We start from the raw sequence: 14013 nt of genomic DNA, 5'->3' as shown, positions 1-14013 counted from the left end.
AAGCATGATGGTTAATACTTTACATAGCAGTGTCACATAAAGCTTTCTCCTAACATGACTGCAGAATGGTTGTATTACATGCAAACAAAAATTCTCTGTGGAAATGACACAAGACCTTTCTGTGGAAAAACGATTCCAGGAGTTATGTAGATGGCTTTAACATTTATTGGAACTGTTTTCAAAAAGACCTTCACTCTGCAGCCAGGTGCACTTGTTTCTGTGAAGACAAATATACAGGGTTTTGAGAATGTCATGGATGTCAATAATAGGATTCTTTTCAGATGCTACAGATTTTACAGTTTTAAAGCCTTTGATGACCTGCCCTTCCTGGACTGGGCACAACTGCTGACTCCTCTTGCAGTGTTGGGCACGACCCCTTTCTGATGGGAGTCAGCTCCCCTTTTCAGCTACTGTGACAGAATTGAAAATGTGCCCAACAGGAAAGCTACAGTGGGTTTGGCATTGACTCTGTCTCCCCTTGGCACTCTTGCTAGGGTGAATTTGCAACTGAAATTCTGAATTTGGCAAGAAAAGGAGGAACCATTTTCCTGGCAGCCCTCCACAGGTACTCAGGAGAGTGGATGGGGGGTGGTAGCCACAGAACAGATGGCAGTGTGGGATGAAGGTAGGTAAAGTGGTCAAAGATGTGGAATAAATAGATTTAACAAATATGTCGCCCCACAACATGTGTGACACATGCATGTAGTTTCCATGAAGAGCACAATGCCAGGATGATACCTCACTTATGCAAATGACTGAGTAATTGTGCCGTACAGACAAGCACAGCCCTTCTGTCTTCACATCACTATGTTTTTCCTGAGCGATCTTTTAAAGAAAGACAAAGGCAGCAAAATCGATAGCAGTCTTTGAGAAACTGGCATATGAGAAAAGCCTCAGCCATTACAGTGTGAGGTGGGGATAAGGCTGAAAAGAGACATGACAGTCCACAAATATCCACACTTTTCATGATGAGGAATGGATGTTGATATGAACTGCAATAAGCTCAAGACTATGCAAAAAATACACTAAGGGAAATACTCCGGGAAAAAAAAAATCTATTGTGCTAAACACCTTTGCTATTTGTGGCCTACAGATGGCTCTCCCTGTTTTTAAACTTACTCAGAGATGACATTTTATGTTGTATTTCAGACTTTTTTTTTTCCTTGCAGTAAATGTTTAGAGTATAGAAAAATGTGTTCCTGAGGGCATCTGCTAAGGTCCCATCCACTGAGGTTTCAGAGGTGTGCTAGATAAAGCAACCTCGGTGAATATTCAGTAGGGAAAATCCTGCTGATTAAAGGGAGCAGTGGAAGATGAGCTGCCAGGTCTTTTATTATCTATGACTCCAGGACTATTGGTAGTGAAGGGAGTTCTTGCATAAAAGCCTTTCCTGGCTTTATTTATGCCAAGGCTGCTTCCAGGAAGGGGGAATCCATCATGTCAGAGATGAATGCAAACATAGAGCTTTCTCTCTTGCCCTCTCTCTCCATTTGGACTGTCCTTTCATTTAACATAGAGACTGTGGTGTTCTGTGTATACTCTGCAACCTGATTTGCTTAAGACTCCCCAGAAACAAAGAGATAGTGAAGGCAGGATCACCTTAATACAGTAACTTTACTGTTTTCTGGGAGCTGCTTGCTGGGTCAAAAGAGAAAGTCAGGCAGGGAAGGCCAAGTCCCATGAGAGTCGGATCCAGTGATGCCCTGACAGTCAGGCAGGGAGCCAAGGGAAGGATGCTGATCCAGGTCCCTCCACCTGCAGCCACACACATCTTCCCTGTGACCCATTAGAGACCTCAAAGCTTTGGCAGATGAGAAGAAAGGTCACCCCCAAACCACCGCTAGAGTGACGCAGGATCGCCACCATATTCATCAGGTCAATAATACCCCAGGTGAGAAGGAGAAAACCCACACTACCAATTTAATTTCCTATTTGATGCAGATAGCTCTAGCACTGCTCTCGACACTGCTTCCACATTTTAGAAGTCTGTGGTTTGCTGTGCTGCTTTTCATAAAGCTCTGACAGTTGTCTAATTAAAGGATGGCAGAAGGCAGCTAAGCTCTGCTCAGCTCTGGCTGTGAGGGCAGTTTTGCACAGGGGAAGGCAGGGTACAGCTGAGGAGTTCAGCATCAGGGCAGAGCATCTCCATGTCCAGAAGCAGGTTATCACAGAAGGACAGGCATTTTTGGGTAGGGTGCTACCTATCCAAAATGCATGACAGGCAGAAGCTCAGGAGTTTAGCTACAAGATAGGGCTTGCAAGTAGCCCCCAGTGGATGATCCATCATAATAAGCACAAAAAAGACATTTTTTTTCCCATGTGTTGGATATGACAGTGTATGTACAGGGCTGGCTGAGGATACCAGCAAGACAAACTTTCTTAAGACTGTGGAAAGCTCTAGTTAGCTTGATTCTTCCAGACCATGCCCCAGATCTGTCTGTGTCCTGGCATGGAGGATCTGACATATGGTATCAGGCATCAGCTGAGGGACAGTTTTGCAGCCTTCCCTGCTACCATATGTATAAATAAATATGCAGCTGCACTGACAGACAAACATAAAGAAAATGGTGTCAGAGATTCCAGCTGTCCCAGAGGTGATAGCTCAGCCAAGCAGTCTTGAACACAGTGTGCAGGCAAATGCTAGAAACTTGCTTTTGCCAAGGTGCTGCCACTGCCTGAGCTCAGGATGCACTTTTATTGAAAAAGTGGGGTGAGGGGTGTGTATCTGATGCAAAAGTACTGATGCAAAAGTGCATCAGTAGCCTTGCACATTGCAGCCCTTGAGGAGTGTTTCTTTTAGTGAAGAGACTGATTCTTCTGCCAGCTTTCATAGGAAAATACTAGCTTGACAATCCCTTCATGATTTGTACAGACCAGCCTCTCTAAGAGGGCATCAGGGAAAACAAGAGTTAAGGAAAGGCAGCTGAGAACTGCAGATGCTGAAGCAAGGGGATGTGGGGAAGATCCAGGGCAATGGTGATGTGGTGTGCTGGCAGCATGATGAGTGGAGGAGCGCTGTTGCTCTGATGAGCAGAGCTGCAGGATGGCTTGAAGGCAAACACACAAAGCAAATAAGCCTGTCAAGCAAGACAAGGGACTGCACATTGCAACTTTCTGAGTCTGATTCCCAAGATATTAACGATGGACTCCGTGTGCGCTAAGCACAGGGTCTAGTTGAGGAAGGTGATGATTTCCATGGCCTGTACTGGTCCCTTGCTGCAAAACCAGCAAATGTTACACATCCTGCAAAGACAAGTGGCACACAGAAAACAGAGATGCTCCAAAGGATGTAAGCCCAGCAGCTCTGAGCTCCCGTGGAGGGGTCACGGGCAGATCTGGGAAGCAGCACAGACCTCGAGGAGGGTCGCTGGCAGTCACACCTCCAGGCTCTGCAGGTGGGCATGGCCTGGCTTTGCTGGTGAGGAGAGCTTGGGTTGCAAACACTGCTCGGCTCTGGGACCTTCCAAACCATAGAGCCACAGCTCTTGCTCTCCTGTGAAGCAGTGCGCCCAGCTTGCTGATGCGCGGCTTTCCGGCTAATTTGGGAGGAGCAGAGCCATGCCTCGGGTGCTGGTGCCAGAGGGTGCAGGATGAGGGTCACTGAGCAGCACGGACGTGTGCTGCAGGGAACCAGGTGCTTTTTGCAGCCCCCGGCATGGGACAGAGCTTCCAAGCTCGGCGCGCAGCCTTTGTTTTCGGTGTTCGCTGCGGCTGGACACTGTCTATGCGGCTGGATACGATGAGGTTCCACGGGAAGGGTTAAGGCCCGCGGGCGAGGCAGCCAGGCCCCGCTCCCGCAGCGCCGCAGCTGCGGCCCGGCCCGGCCAGCTGGCTGCGGGCCCTGCCCGGGGGCGGCCCAGGCCCAGCCCCTGAGCGGCTCCGTGCCTGTGCGAGCCCAGATACACTCGACGGCAGCACCGTCCAGCCCCGGCCCCGCTGCCCCTCCAGTCCGGGGTCACTGCAGGATGGTGCCCGTGTCCCCACATGCAGCACAGACCCACAGAGCCCACCTGACCTGCCCTCTGGAGCGCCCCTCCACCCACCGCCACTGCTCCCGGCCCCCCTCCGCCCTCCCTGCGTCTTGCCCGCTGCTGGCAATGGGATGTGGCCTTGGGGAGAAGAAGCTCTGGCTGCCTCCAAGTCACACCACAGGGGCAGAAGGCCCTTCAGAATTTTTCCCTTGTAGAGGAAAATCCCACTGTGCCTCCTTTGGCCCCAAATGACCCCCAGAGAGCAATTTCAGAATCCCAGATGCTTTTAGGAGAAATGATGCATTGTATAAAGCATCATTCGATATTTTTTTTTATCTGCTGTGGTTTAAACCACATGGCATGAGGTTCATGCAGAACCATGGCAAGAACCAGACACCCATAGTTCTGGGCTGTGAAGCTGTGCAACTTGTGGGAATAACCTGCACATGGATGGACATGAGAATCCAAAAGGAAACAATCCTCCTGAAATCCCAGTCCACACTACTCCACTTCCTAGTCTACCCACAGAAGGTGCTGCTCAGGGCTAGCTGTCACCTACTATTTATATAGATGGCATGGTTTAAGACCCCAAAGATGAGAGGGAGAAGCTCAGTTTAGCATCTCTGCTGACAGATAGCAATATCCAAGGAACAATTCCATTGCCCACAAGAGAGCTGTCCTCTGCCAGATGAGATGTTTCAGCATGTCTTCTGGGTCCCCCAGACAGGAATGCACTGGTAAATCCCTAAATTCTGCCCACTAACATCCACCCTCTGTGTGGGGTGAATCCACTATTTCCTATTGCAAATACAGAGGGCAACTACACTGACACTTGTGGCAATAGCCATAAATTCACATTAAAAGGCTTCAAGTAATAACATTGCTGTGTAAAGACAGCCTTTGAAAAGCTTGTTTCCAAAGCTTAGCAGCAGGATTAGGAGGTTGCTGGCTTTTAGCTGCAAGCTTTGCAGATGTTAGGGGCTGGCAAAGCAAAATCTGTATCACATGAAAAAGTTGATCGGGTCTGACTCTCCCCTGCCGTGAGATTACTTTTCTCACTACAAAGCATTTCTCCTCAGCAGTAAGTTCAAAGTACGTGTGGGCATGAAGATAGTGTATTGTTCACCAGCTCACTGTTCTGCTGAGCAGCCACGTCGCTTGCTCTCCGTCTCAGGTTATAAACAGTGCTGGGAAGCTGCAAAATTGCTCACAGCTTAATCGATGTAATCATGATAACCTAGCCTATCTTACCCTACTGTGAGCTCTACTTTAATAATCCTGCTTAATCATTAAACCACAATAAAAGCAAGCCAAGGAGTTTAAGGCAAGAGCCAAGCCAAGGTGTATCAGAGCACTGCTCCAAACTTGAACTGAGCAGTCAGCTAGAGACAGAGGAAGCCACATAAAGGGAAAGCAAAGTCGTTGTGCAAAGGGTCAGAAAGATGTGGCAGAAAATTTGTATCCATTGGGACTTGTGAAGCTGTGAGCTACTCTTGCTAGTCAAGACTCTGCAGTGGTGCCCTATTTACATCCTTTTCCCAGGAGACCATCTTGTTATCTAGCACACACACTCCACTCAAGTCTTCTTGTTGATGTAGATGCTCTGACTAAACCCTTATGCCTGATGATTATCAAGTATAACAGTGGTTATTTTTCAGAATGCTTTACCTCTCTACTGAAGAGTACAAAGACAGCAAATTCCTTGGACAGACCTATTCCTTGCCCATCGTGCTGCATATTGTGTTATGGCAAACAAATTTTTTTCTAAGGCCATTTTATACAGAGGGTGAGGTTAGATTAAAAAAAAAAAACAAAAAAACCCCAGAAAAGCAGGAAAGGAAAGGCACACTGCTTCTGTCACTCTGCTGGAGACACTGAGAACAGGGTTAGGCCAAGGCCTGCCCATGGATGCATCCAGGGCTTGCACTGATTCCAGGAGGATTATTCTTGTGTGCATGACTGCATGACAGACAGAAGAGATTTGGTCCTTGTTGCTTTGACTTTTCCAGGATGCTCCATTTATTTGTGCATTTTAGGAAACAGACTGGTACAGTCAGATGTTCTGTACCTGGGTTCCCCTTCTCCCACCCAAACCAGAAATAATTTTAGGCTAAAAGCATCACCCATGCCAGAAGATGAGAGAGCCAAATCCTTTCAAAGGCAAAAAACTTACCAAAACCAGGGTTTCACCTGAGTAGGACTAAACAAAGAACTTCACCACAGTCTGTGACAAGTTGGCTGAAGAGACAATGAGTCAATTTTGTATTTTTAGACCAAAATAATAGTCTGGATGGGGAAACAGTCTTGCCTCAGCTTCCTTGAAAGTGGGAATGAGAGGATTGGTATTGCTGAGATTATTCCAGAATTTGGGTTATGGTGCAGAAAACTGATTCAAGTTCTGCAGTCTGAAACGGGGTATATTTTGTCTTCATTGTCTCACTACCACCTCTTGTAGGATTTGACTGCAGCATGGAAGCATCCTGATATAACTTTACAGTGCATCATGGTGTTGTTACTGTAGTAACTTATTACTAGGACACCTTGTGTTATCTTTATTGCTGCAGTACCTGGTACAAACGTACCACTGTTTGTCTACACACGCTGTTATTACTGCCTTATTCCCCAAACTAATTTACTGCAGCATCCTGTTGTGTCTTATTGCTGCATTATCAAAATGCTACTTTACTGCAGCGGCCTGTGTTACCTTATTGCTACATTTATTCTGGTATTATTATGTCAGCTTACTGCCACTTTTTATGGCTGCCCTGCTACCATTTTATTACAGTACTCTATGGGATGTTAGTGCTGAGTTATACTGAGAGTACATTAATCCATTTGCTTCAGCCTAACGCTGTCTACACTGGCTTGTCGAACCTTTCCTAGTGCTTGTCCTGCTGCTGTTTTGCCACAATAGCCATGAATACTCTGGATACTCTATTATCCAAATAACAGTGCACAGCCATATTTCACAGCCATAGCCTTATAAGTATGGGAAGTTTTGTAGCTAGCTTGTACAGCATGGACATTGTAAAAGCTTTCTAGACTGTCTTTCCTTGAATTGATGCCATTTAGAACATAAACAGAGGTGGAAAGCTGATTTCCTAACTCATCTTCAGCATGACGAGGTAGTTGGAAGACAGTGGACACTTACAAAGTAGCAGATTACTGCTTGCAATGCTCAATGGGATACTGTTGGGTGTACAAGAGTAGCATCACTTGGAATAAGCAACGTCATTAAAAAGCAATAATTCAAGGATGCAGTTCATGTGGAACTAGTTACATGTTAGTATCACCATATGTGAAGTAAAAGACTTATGAAGAACAGTTCATACATATTCCCAGGAGAAGGCCTTGTCTACTCTCATGTTTGTTTTGGAGATATTTAGTCAGGAAATGAAGAGCAGAGTTTTCTTCCCTCCAGAGGATATGAAGCTCTGTCCGCTTAGCTAGCCATTGCTGAGCAGATTAGTTTGCACGAGTGTGCATTTAAATGGCAAGCTGTTCAGCATCCAGGCCCCCTGATGCACGCCCATATGCATGCTCTCCATGTCTGTAAGAATTCCCTCCATGTGCTCAACTGTTCAAACACGGAATATTCCCCACAGGCAAAATACTGTGGCAGCCAACATGACCATCCTGGAGGAATAAAGCTGAAAGACAGAGCAGAGTGCTTTGCTCACAGAGCAGCAGCCCATCCCCAAGTTAAAGTATGGTATTTCTGCTCCCTGCACAGACCATAACCCAAATTCCACCTTTCCCATCACCTGCCAGCATCCTCCAGTCCTGCCCACATATGCCCCCATGCCGCAGGACACCTCCATGGAGTTACCCCATCCTTCCCCCAGGAGACGACCTCTCCAGTGTCAGGAACTCACTGCAAAGCAGAGACCCACATGTACCACTTTACCATCCCTGCTCCTTGCTACACACCAGTTTCATGTTTCATATGTACATCTTCCTCAGGAATGCTCTGCAGACCAGTTTGAGGGTTCAAAAGACAGACCTCCCATGGGAAATGCCTTGTGGCTGGGCAGCACTGACAGCAGAGTAGCTCAGAGTGTGAGCAGCTGTTGGCTTACAGAGCTCCAGTGATGCATGGCACTGGTGGGTTTGACAGAGATAAAAACACCATCGACAAGGCTCTGAGAAGAGATGACCTCTGCATTTTCGTAGGGATGACCAAGGGGACACATATGCATATGCATGAATGGACAAGTGAGCTTATTACACAAAGACCTGCTATTTCCCAAGGGGACCCTTTGGCTGGGTGGGCAACAGAGGACAAATGGGTCCTGCAAGGACAGCTAAGTGACAGTTTAGAGGGGACAAAATGTCCTCTTCAGAGGCAGGGGACCACATGAATGTCCGGGACATTCATGGTGGTTATGCAGTCCTGGAACTCACTTGTGTCATGTATATGGAGGATGAATTTGGTCTGAAGGCCTCAGACAGCAGGCTGTTTAGAGTATAGGCATGTGTAAAGAACAAACATCATACTCAGTATTCTACTGTACATTCATGCAGGTGTATGGACCTTAGGTATAATTGATATTAGGACTTTTCTGCAGGAAAGAAAAGAGATACCAGAATGAGAGCTGTCATGGGCAAAGAGGAAGGTCCTTTTTCTGACAGAAACTATGCTGGCATGTTTTTTTGCATACATAGGCCTTAGATATTAGAATAATACTTGTGTCAGAAGTGAATGTTGTTGATAGCCAGCTGTCTACTTAGCTAGATGGTTTTGCCTAGGTAGGAATGCAGACTTGTAGCTATATAGCAGTTTCTACTACCTGTACAAAAAGCCAATTTGCCTTGGCATGAGTGAAGAAGACCAAGAAATGTCTAGTTTCATGTATGCTTCAGATCTGAACTGCTTACAAAATATAGGAGGTTTTGTGGTACTAAGTCAGCTGAGTCTTGAAATTCTTTTCATATATAGATAATGTACTGTATATGAATGGAGGCCATTTTCCTATCTGCAGCTAGTATAAGTGGGTTTTATATTAAAGTCACTTCAATCCTGTCCTCATCCTAACCTCCATACCCCCAACAGTTTGAAACAAGCTACTGGGTCATCTTTTGCTGTTGCATTCATGGGCTGTAGGTCAGATGAGTTTTAGTGGAAGCTCATTTCCTCCAATGGTACCATTTCATTCTCAGAATGATGTTTCTCAGCAGGGTCAGTTGTCTGAGCATGATATCACAGCTGGGTGTGCTGCTGTTTAGGGAGGGTCACCTGGCACCCAGCACCCTGCCCATTCACATCCTGCTTCTGCTGGTCCCATCTCCATCAATTCCCTCCTCACTGTAGGCTGAATTTTGACACCTGCCCACATCAGAGTTGCCTTTCCCTGGATACATGAGTGAATTTTGGCCCTCTCTGATTGGAGAGCTGAAGTCTGGTTTGGTTTGCTTGGAGAAAAGCTTGAACATCCATCATTGATTAGGTATGCAAAACCTTAAATAAATAGAAAAGTAAATAAAATATAAACCAACTCGCTTTAAAGTACCATGTGTGTGTTTGTGTGTGTGCTCTCGTGTGCGCATTGCACATCTCAAACATGGCTTTTTAAGCATCAGGCGGAGTCTGATCACATTTGCACTACGCGCACATGCAGAACGATTCCGCCGACGTCAGAGAATTTGCACCAGGATCGGAGTCTGACTCAAGGGGGAAGATCCTCAGGTGATGAAAACCACTCCTGCTCTCCTGACTTCAGCTGAGGATCTGGCCATCATCTCTGGACATGCTACATGCTATTGGAAGGACAATGAGTGATGAACTTAAATAGTGCCTTTAGTTTTTCCATTGCTTTAAAGGAGAAGAAACATAGGAAAGGAAAACAAAGTTAAAGTCAGTGAATCTGCAGGAGAAATGCATTGGGGATTTTGTGAGAAGGAGAAGCAGCTTCCAGCAGATATTTTATTGGATCCAGATGGCCACACGAAAGGGAGCAAGTGAGATTGCAGCGCCATCTTATTACAGTCACGTTTGTGCCAGGAAGAGATGTGGAAAAACACTGATCTCTCTCAGCTCTTCTTTCTCCAAGCTGTGGTTTGGGTCTGTTTCCTTAAATAACAAGACAGCAAGCCCTCGCCTCGTCAACCTCCAGTGTATGGTGAAATGTGCTCCTCCAAACCTCAGTTGGAAACAAAGTACCTGCACAGAGCTCAGCGTCCTTACAGAGCTGCGCAGACAGAGAAGTGTTGCTGTAAACTGTGAAGAGAGGTGCTCCACTGGCGCGCGGCTGTCTGCTTCCACTTGCTCAGGCTGTCTACCCTGCAGGGACCTGCTCTCCCTGAAATGCCCCGTCCCCGGCAGTGGTCCCAGCTGTCTCTCCCACGGGGCAGTCGGCTGGAGCTGTCAGGAGGACTGCATCAGGCCCGTGAGGCGCTTGCTTGCCAGAGACTTTCCCTGGAGGGAGGGACAAACAGACAGAAGAGACCCAGAGGTGTAAGTGATGTCACGGGATGGTTTCTCTGGGAGTGAGGGGCAGGGGCTTTCCCCCAGAGCAGGACATGAGGCTCTCCTGACAAGGGAGGCAGGCGATGTGGGGTGAGCCTGCCCCCAGCATTAAATGTGCCTGCAGTTTTGCCCCAGGCAAGTGGTTTGGCAAGGACGAGTTGCGCCTAGTGAAATCCAGTGGCTATCACTCAAGGCTGTGCCCTGGGACTCTATTTTGTGAAGATGTTTCCTTCTCCAGTTCCATGGGAACTGGTGAAAGCAAAGCCCTGTCCTACACTCACTGCTACTCATTCTGCCTAGTACTATCCTGCTGGTGCAGAGCTCTACCCCAGCTTGGGGAGGGATGCACAGCCGAGGCTACTGTGAAAACTGGGATGTCCCTCCCACAGTCTGTGAATCAGTATCACCCGCACAGCATCGATCAGCAACAGGAATAGGGAAAAAGTAATTTCAGAAACAGTTTAGCCTGTTCCTGCCCTGCTGTCACTCACCTTTTCACACTCCTTGGTCACTTGCCTCCTGGGTTGGTGCCTGTTCACTCCTACTTGGCCTCCCTGCTCTCCCTGTACTCTCCTCCAAGCCACCAATGCATGCCTTGCTCATGCCCTGCTGTCATCCCCATGAGCTTTCCCCCTGACCGGCAGGACCAACGACTAGGAAGAAGGAAGGTCACCTGCACATCTGAACCCCTTCCCTGGCTTAGACCATGCAGCACCTGCTTTCAGGAGCAAAGGACATACAGGACCTATTTCGAGACCTAGAGTCTCAGACAGGTATACCCTGCAGACAGGGTATATCCCCATATGGAATACGGATAGCTTTGCAATTACTGATAAAACAGTGAAAAACTGTTTCAGGTATTGCACCAGTTGCTGTGTTTCTTTGGTGAGCTTTCCTCTTGAAAAATGATGTTTTTCTTAAAGGAAAAAAAAGTCTTGCTTGAAATAAACATTCAGGGAATACCAGAGAGCTGCAGAATACCTAGCAGCTCTTAAACAACCTCCTCTTCATTACTATATTTAGCCAAGATTTCCTTTGCAAGAGGAAGTCTTACTGATTGCTGTTTCAAAGAAAGAGCCACAAAAAGAGCAAGAAAAATGGATTATACAGTGAAAATATGTGCAAAATGTAGAAAAATTTGAAATGTAAAAATTAGCAGGCTACTTGAAATAAATATTTTTAAACAAGTTAACACTCTAGGAAAAAAGAAACACTTCCCAACTCCCTTTGATTTCTAATCTCTTTCCATGTAGGGCTGTTCCAGGAGGATGTAGCTGTTCTCTACAGAAGCCACATTTCATTACTGAGATGTGTGACTTTCACCAAATAATTTGTTCAGCTGCATGAGCACACACGGCCTAATCTGTCCGTGTTCTGTATGCGAGCAGTTGGCTGTGGGAAACACTGCCATCATGCCAATTCTCCTGTCTGGGACGAGAGACCCACAGCCATTGCTCTGTGCCTCACACGCAGGGCTCAGCATGGGAATGGCCAGCCCCATCCCAGAGCTCTGCACACACACCATTTAAGAGATATATCTTTGGTTTGGTTTTTTTTCACTATCAATAAAATTTTTGATTATTATTATTTTGAAATGCATTGTTGTGATGCTTGGGTTGTCGTTTTGTTGCTGTTAAGGAATACCAGAGAGAGTGCAAAGGAATTATCAGTTCCTGAATCCTATTTATAGGAAGAAGGTAAAGATGTGGATGTTAATCCCTGGAAGAATAACATGGCTAAATTTAGGGGGAAAAAAGTTAGTTTCCACCAATATTTGGGTACTTCCTTAGGAAAAAAATTAACAAATAAGCCTTGGTTTATATAATGCCTTGTTCTGTCAGACTAACTAATCTGCGCCAGGCAGCTCCTCTTGTTATCTTCTCACAGGCAGGTGGCTTGGGGCTACGCCAGCTCCCTGCGTCAGGTTCCAGCAGGGCCGAGGAGCAAACACTGTTCCACATCCCGCCCCCATTTCAACATTCCTGTGTTCAAAGCAGGAAGGAGAAACGCCGGTAGTGGGCCAGGCTGAGGAGAGGGAACAGCTGACCTGGAGAAGGCGGTGGGTTGGAAACGGAGCCAATGGCCGTGGTTTGCGCAGAGCAAAAAACAACTCGTTTACGGGTTTCCCCGTGGAAACTGCTTCCCGTTGCGGGGAAAGGCAGTGGCCTCCATCTGCAGCTTCCCCGTCTCATGGGAAAGGCGTTACCCTGGGAACTGCAGCAAACTTCCCGCCTGCAGGCTGGGATGAGTCCCCAGAGCAAAGCCCGTCTGTCTGGGAGGATAACCGTGCCAGAGAACAGCCTCGCACACAGGGACATGCAAACAGATGGGTGCAAGAAGCTCTGTTTTAAATCAGCAAGAAGCAAGCAGCAGTGTTGTCTGCTCGGCTGTTGTGTTCACCTCTGTGCTAGGACAGATGGCAAAAGGATCCCTGAAATTGCATAGAAGGATTAATGCTGTGACATTTTTGAATACAAGCAAAAGCGCTGTAATGTTTGGCCCTCAACTAGAGGCATACTGATGTAGGGGATTTTGTTTCAACCCAATGCAGGGCCAAGTGTCAGCCTTGCAGCATGGGTCTGAGTGATACAGATATCGGCAGGCTGGAGTTGGGTGGGATGCAGGTGTTTGGTCTGGGATTCTCCCATCTTAGACATCCTCGTTAAAATAAGGAGGATCAGGAAAAAACTGCATTTCATTAGGAAAACTGGCATCTCTTTTCTATTACTAAAATGAACAAGAAGGGAGCAAAACGTATTACAGGTGGAAAAGCTGGATGGGATCTGCAATCCATCTGCTGATATAAATCAACATAACTCAGTTGTTTTCACAGAAGTGCTGCTGATTTACACCAGTGGAGGGGCTGGCCCATGGTATCGCTGTTTCAGGTTTAGCCCTCCAGGGCTTCTAAGGCACAAAGCCCATCCTGAGACACAAAAGGTTTGCATCAGCTGGCTGAGAAAAGCCTAATTGCAGCACGCATGATGGTTCCTTTGGAAAGGGGCAGCGGCTCACTCCCCAGGCAGCCAGGACCCCCAGACAGTCCATTCAAACCTACCTGCCCCTGCTTGCCAAGAGGGTGTCCATGACCAAAGAGTCCAGGATGGCAACAGCATGCTTTAGTGTCATTGCTTAGTGTCCAGAAAAGAGGTGTCTGGGTAACCAGGAGAGGGTGGCCTGTGTCCACCTCAAGACAGCAGAGGTGAGATGGACCCCTGTATTTTTTGTGATCCCACAACCCTTCCCTGAGACTGGCATGGTGTGAGTGCCTGAGTCAGTCAAGTGAAAGGCTGCTCTGAGAAGGTGGAGCTGGCTGAAATAGTTCTTAATTGGGTACAATACATGCCAAAAAAGTTCAGGTCCAGGAGGGCATGTTGGGTCTCATCTACCACATGGAATGGATGGAATTCCCTTGGGGATATCTCTGACAGAGCAAGGATGTTTCAGGTTATTATGATGTGAAAGTTTGGCACAAACAACACCTAGTTTATTTAAAAACGTTCAACCAAAATAAATTGTTTCTTCCTTCCACGCGTCTTTGTTTAGCATTAAACCTGTGGCTGCCCCTACATTTCT

General features: G+C 46.9%; 1 protein-coding gene across 4 annotated transcripts in view; it reads right to left on the bottom strand.

The window, feature by feature from the left end:
* Positions 1-5962: 5962 nt before the first annotated feature.
* The window catches only part of RGS6 (regulator of G protein signaling 6), a 275094-nt gene continuing 267043 nt past the window's right edge, over positions 5963-14013 (bottom strand). For all 4 annotated transcript variants that reach the window (XR_005601920.1, XR_005601921.1, XM_039552049.1 and 1 more), the window contains one exon: positions 5963-10386. Coding sequence is in view for 2 of the 4 variants with exons in the window: in XM_039552049.1 (XP_039407983.1) it covers positions 10336-10386 (51 nt within the window). In the remaining 2 variants the exon portion in view is untranslated. The remainder of the gene's footprint in view (positions 10387-14013) is intronic.

Source organism: Corvus cornix, chromosome 5, assembly GCF_000738735.6.
Source record: "Corvus cornix cornix isolate S_Up_H32 chromosome 5, ASM73873v5, whole genome shotgun sequence".
In the NCBI taxonomy this organism is placed as follows: Eukaryota; Metazoa; Chordata; class Aves; order Passeriformes; family Corvidae; genus Corvus; species Corvus cornix.
Note: the sequence above shows the minus strand (reverse complement) of the source record. Positions and strands in the feature narration are given on the sequence as shown.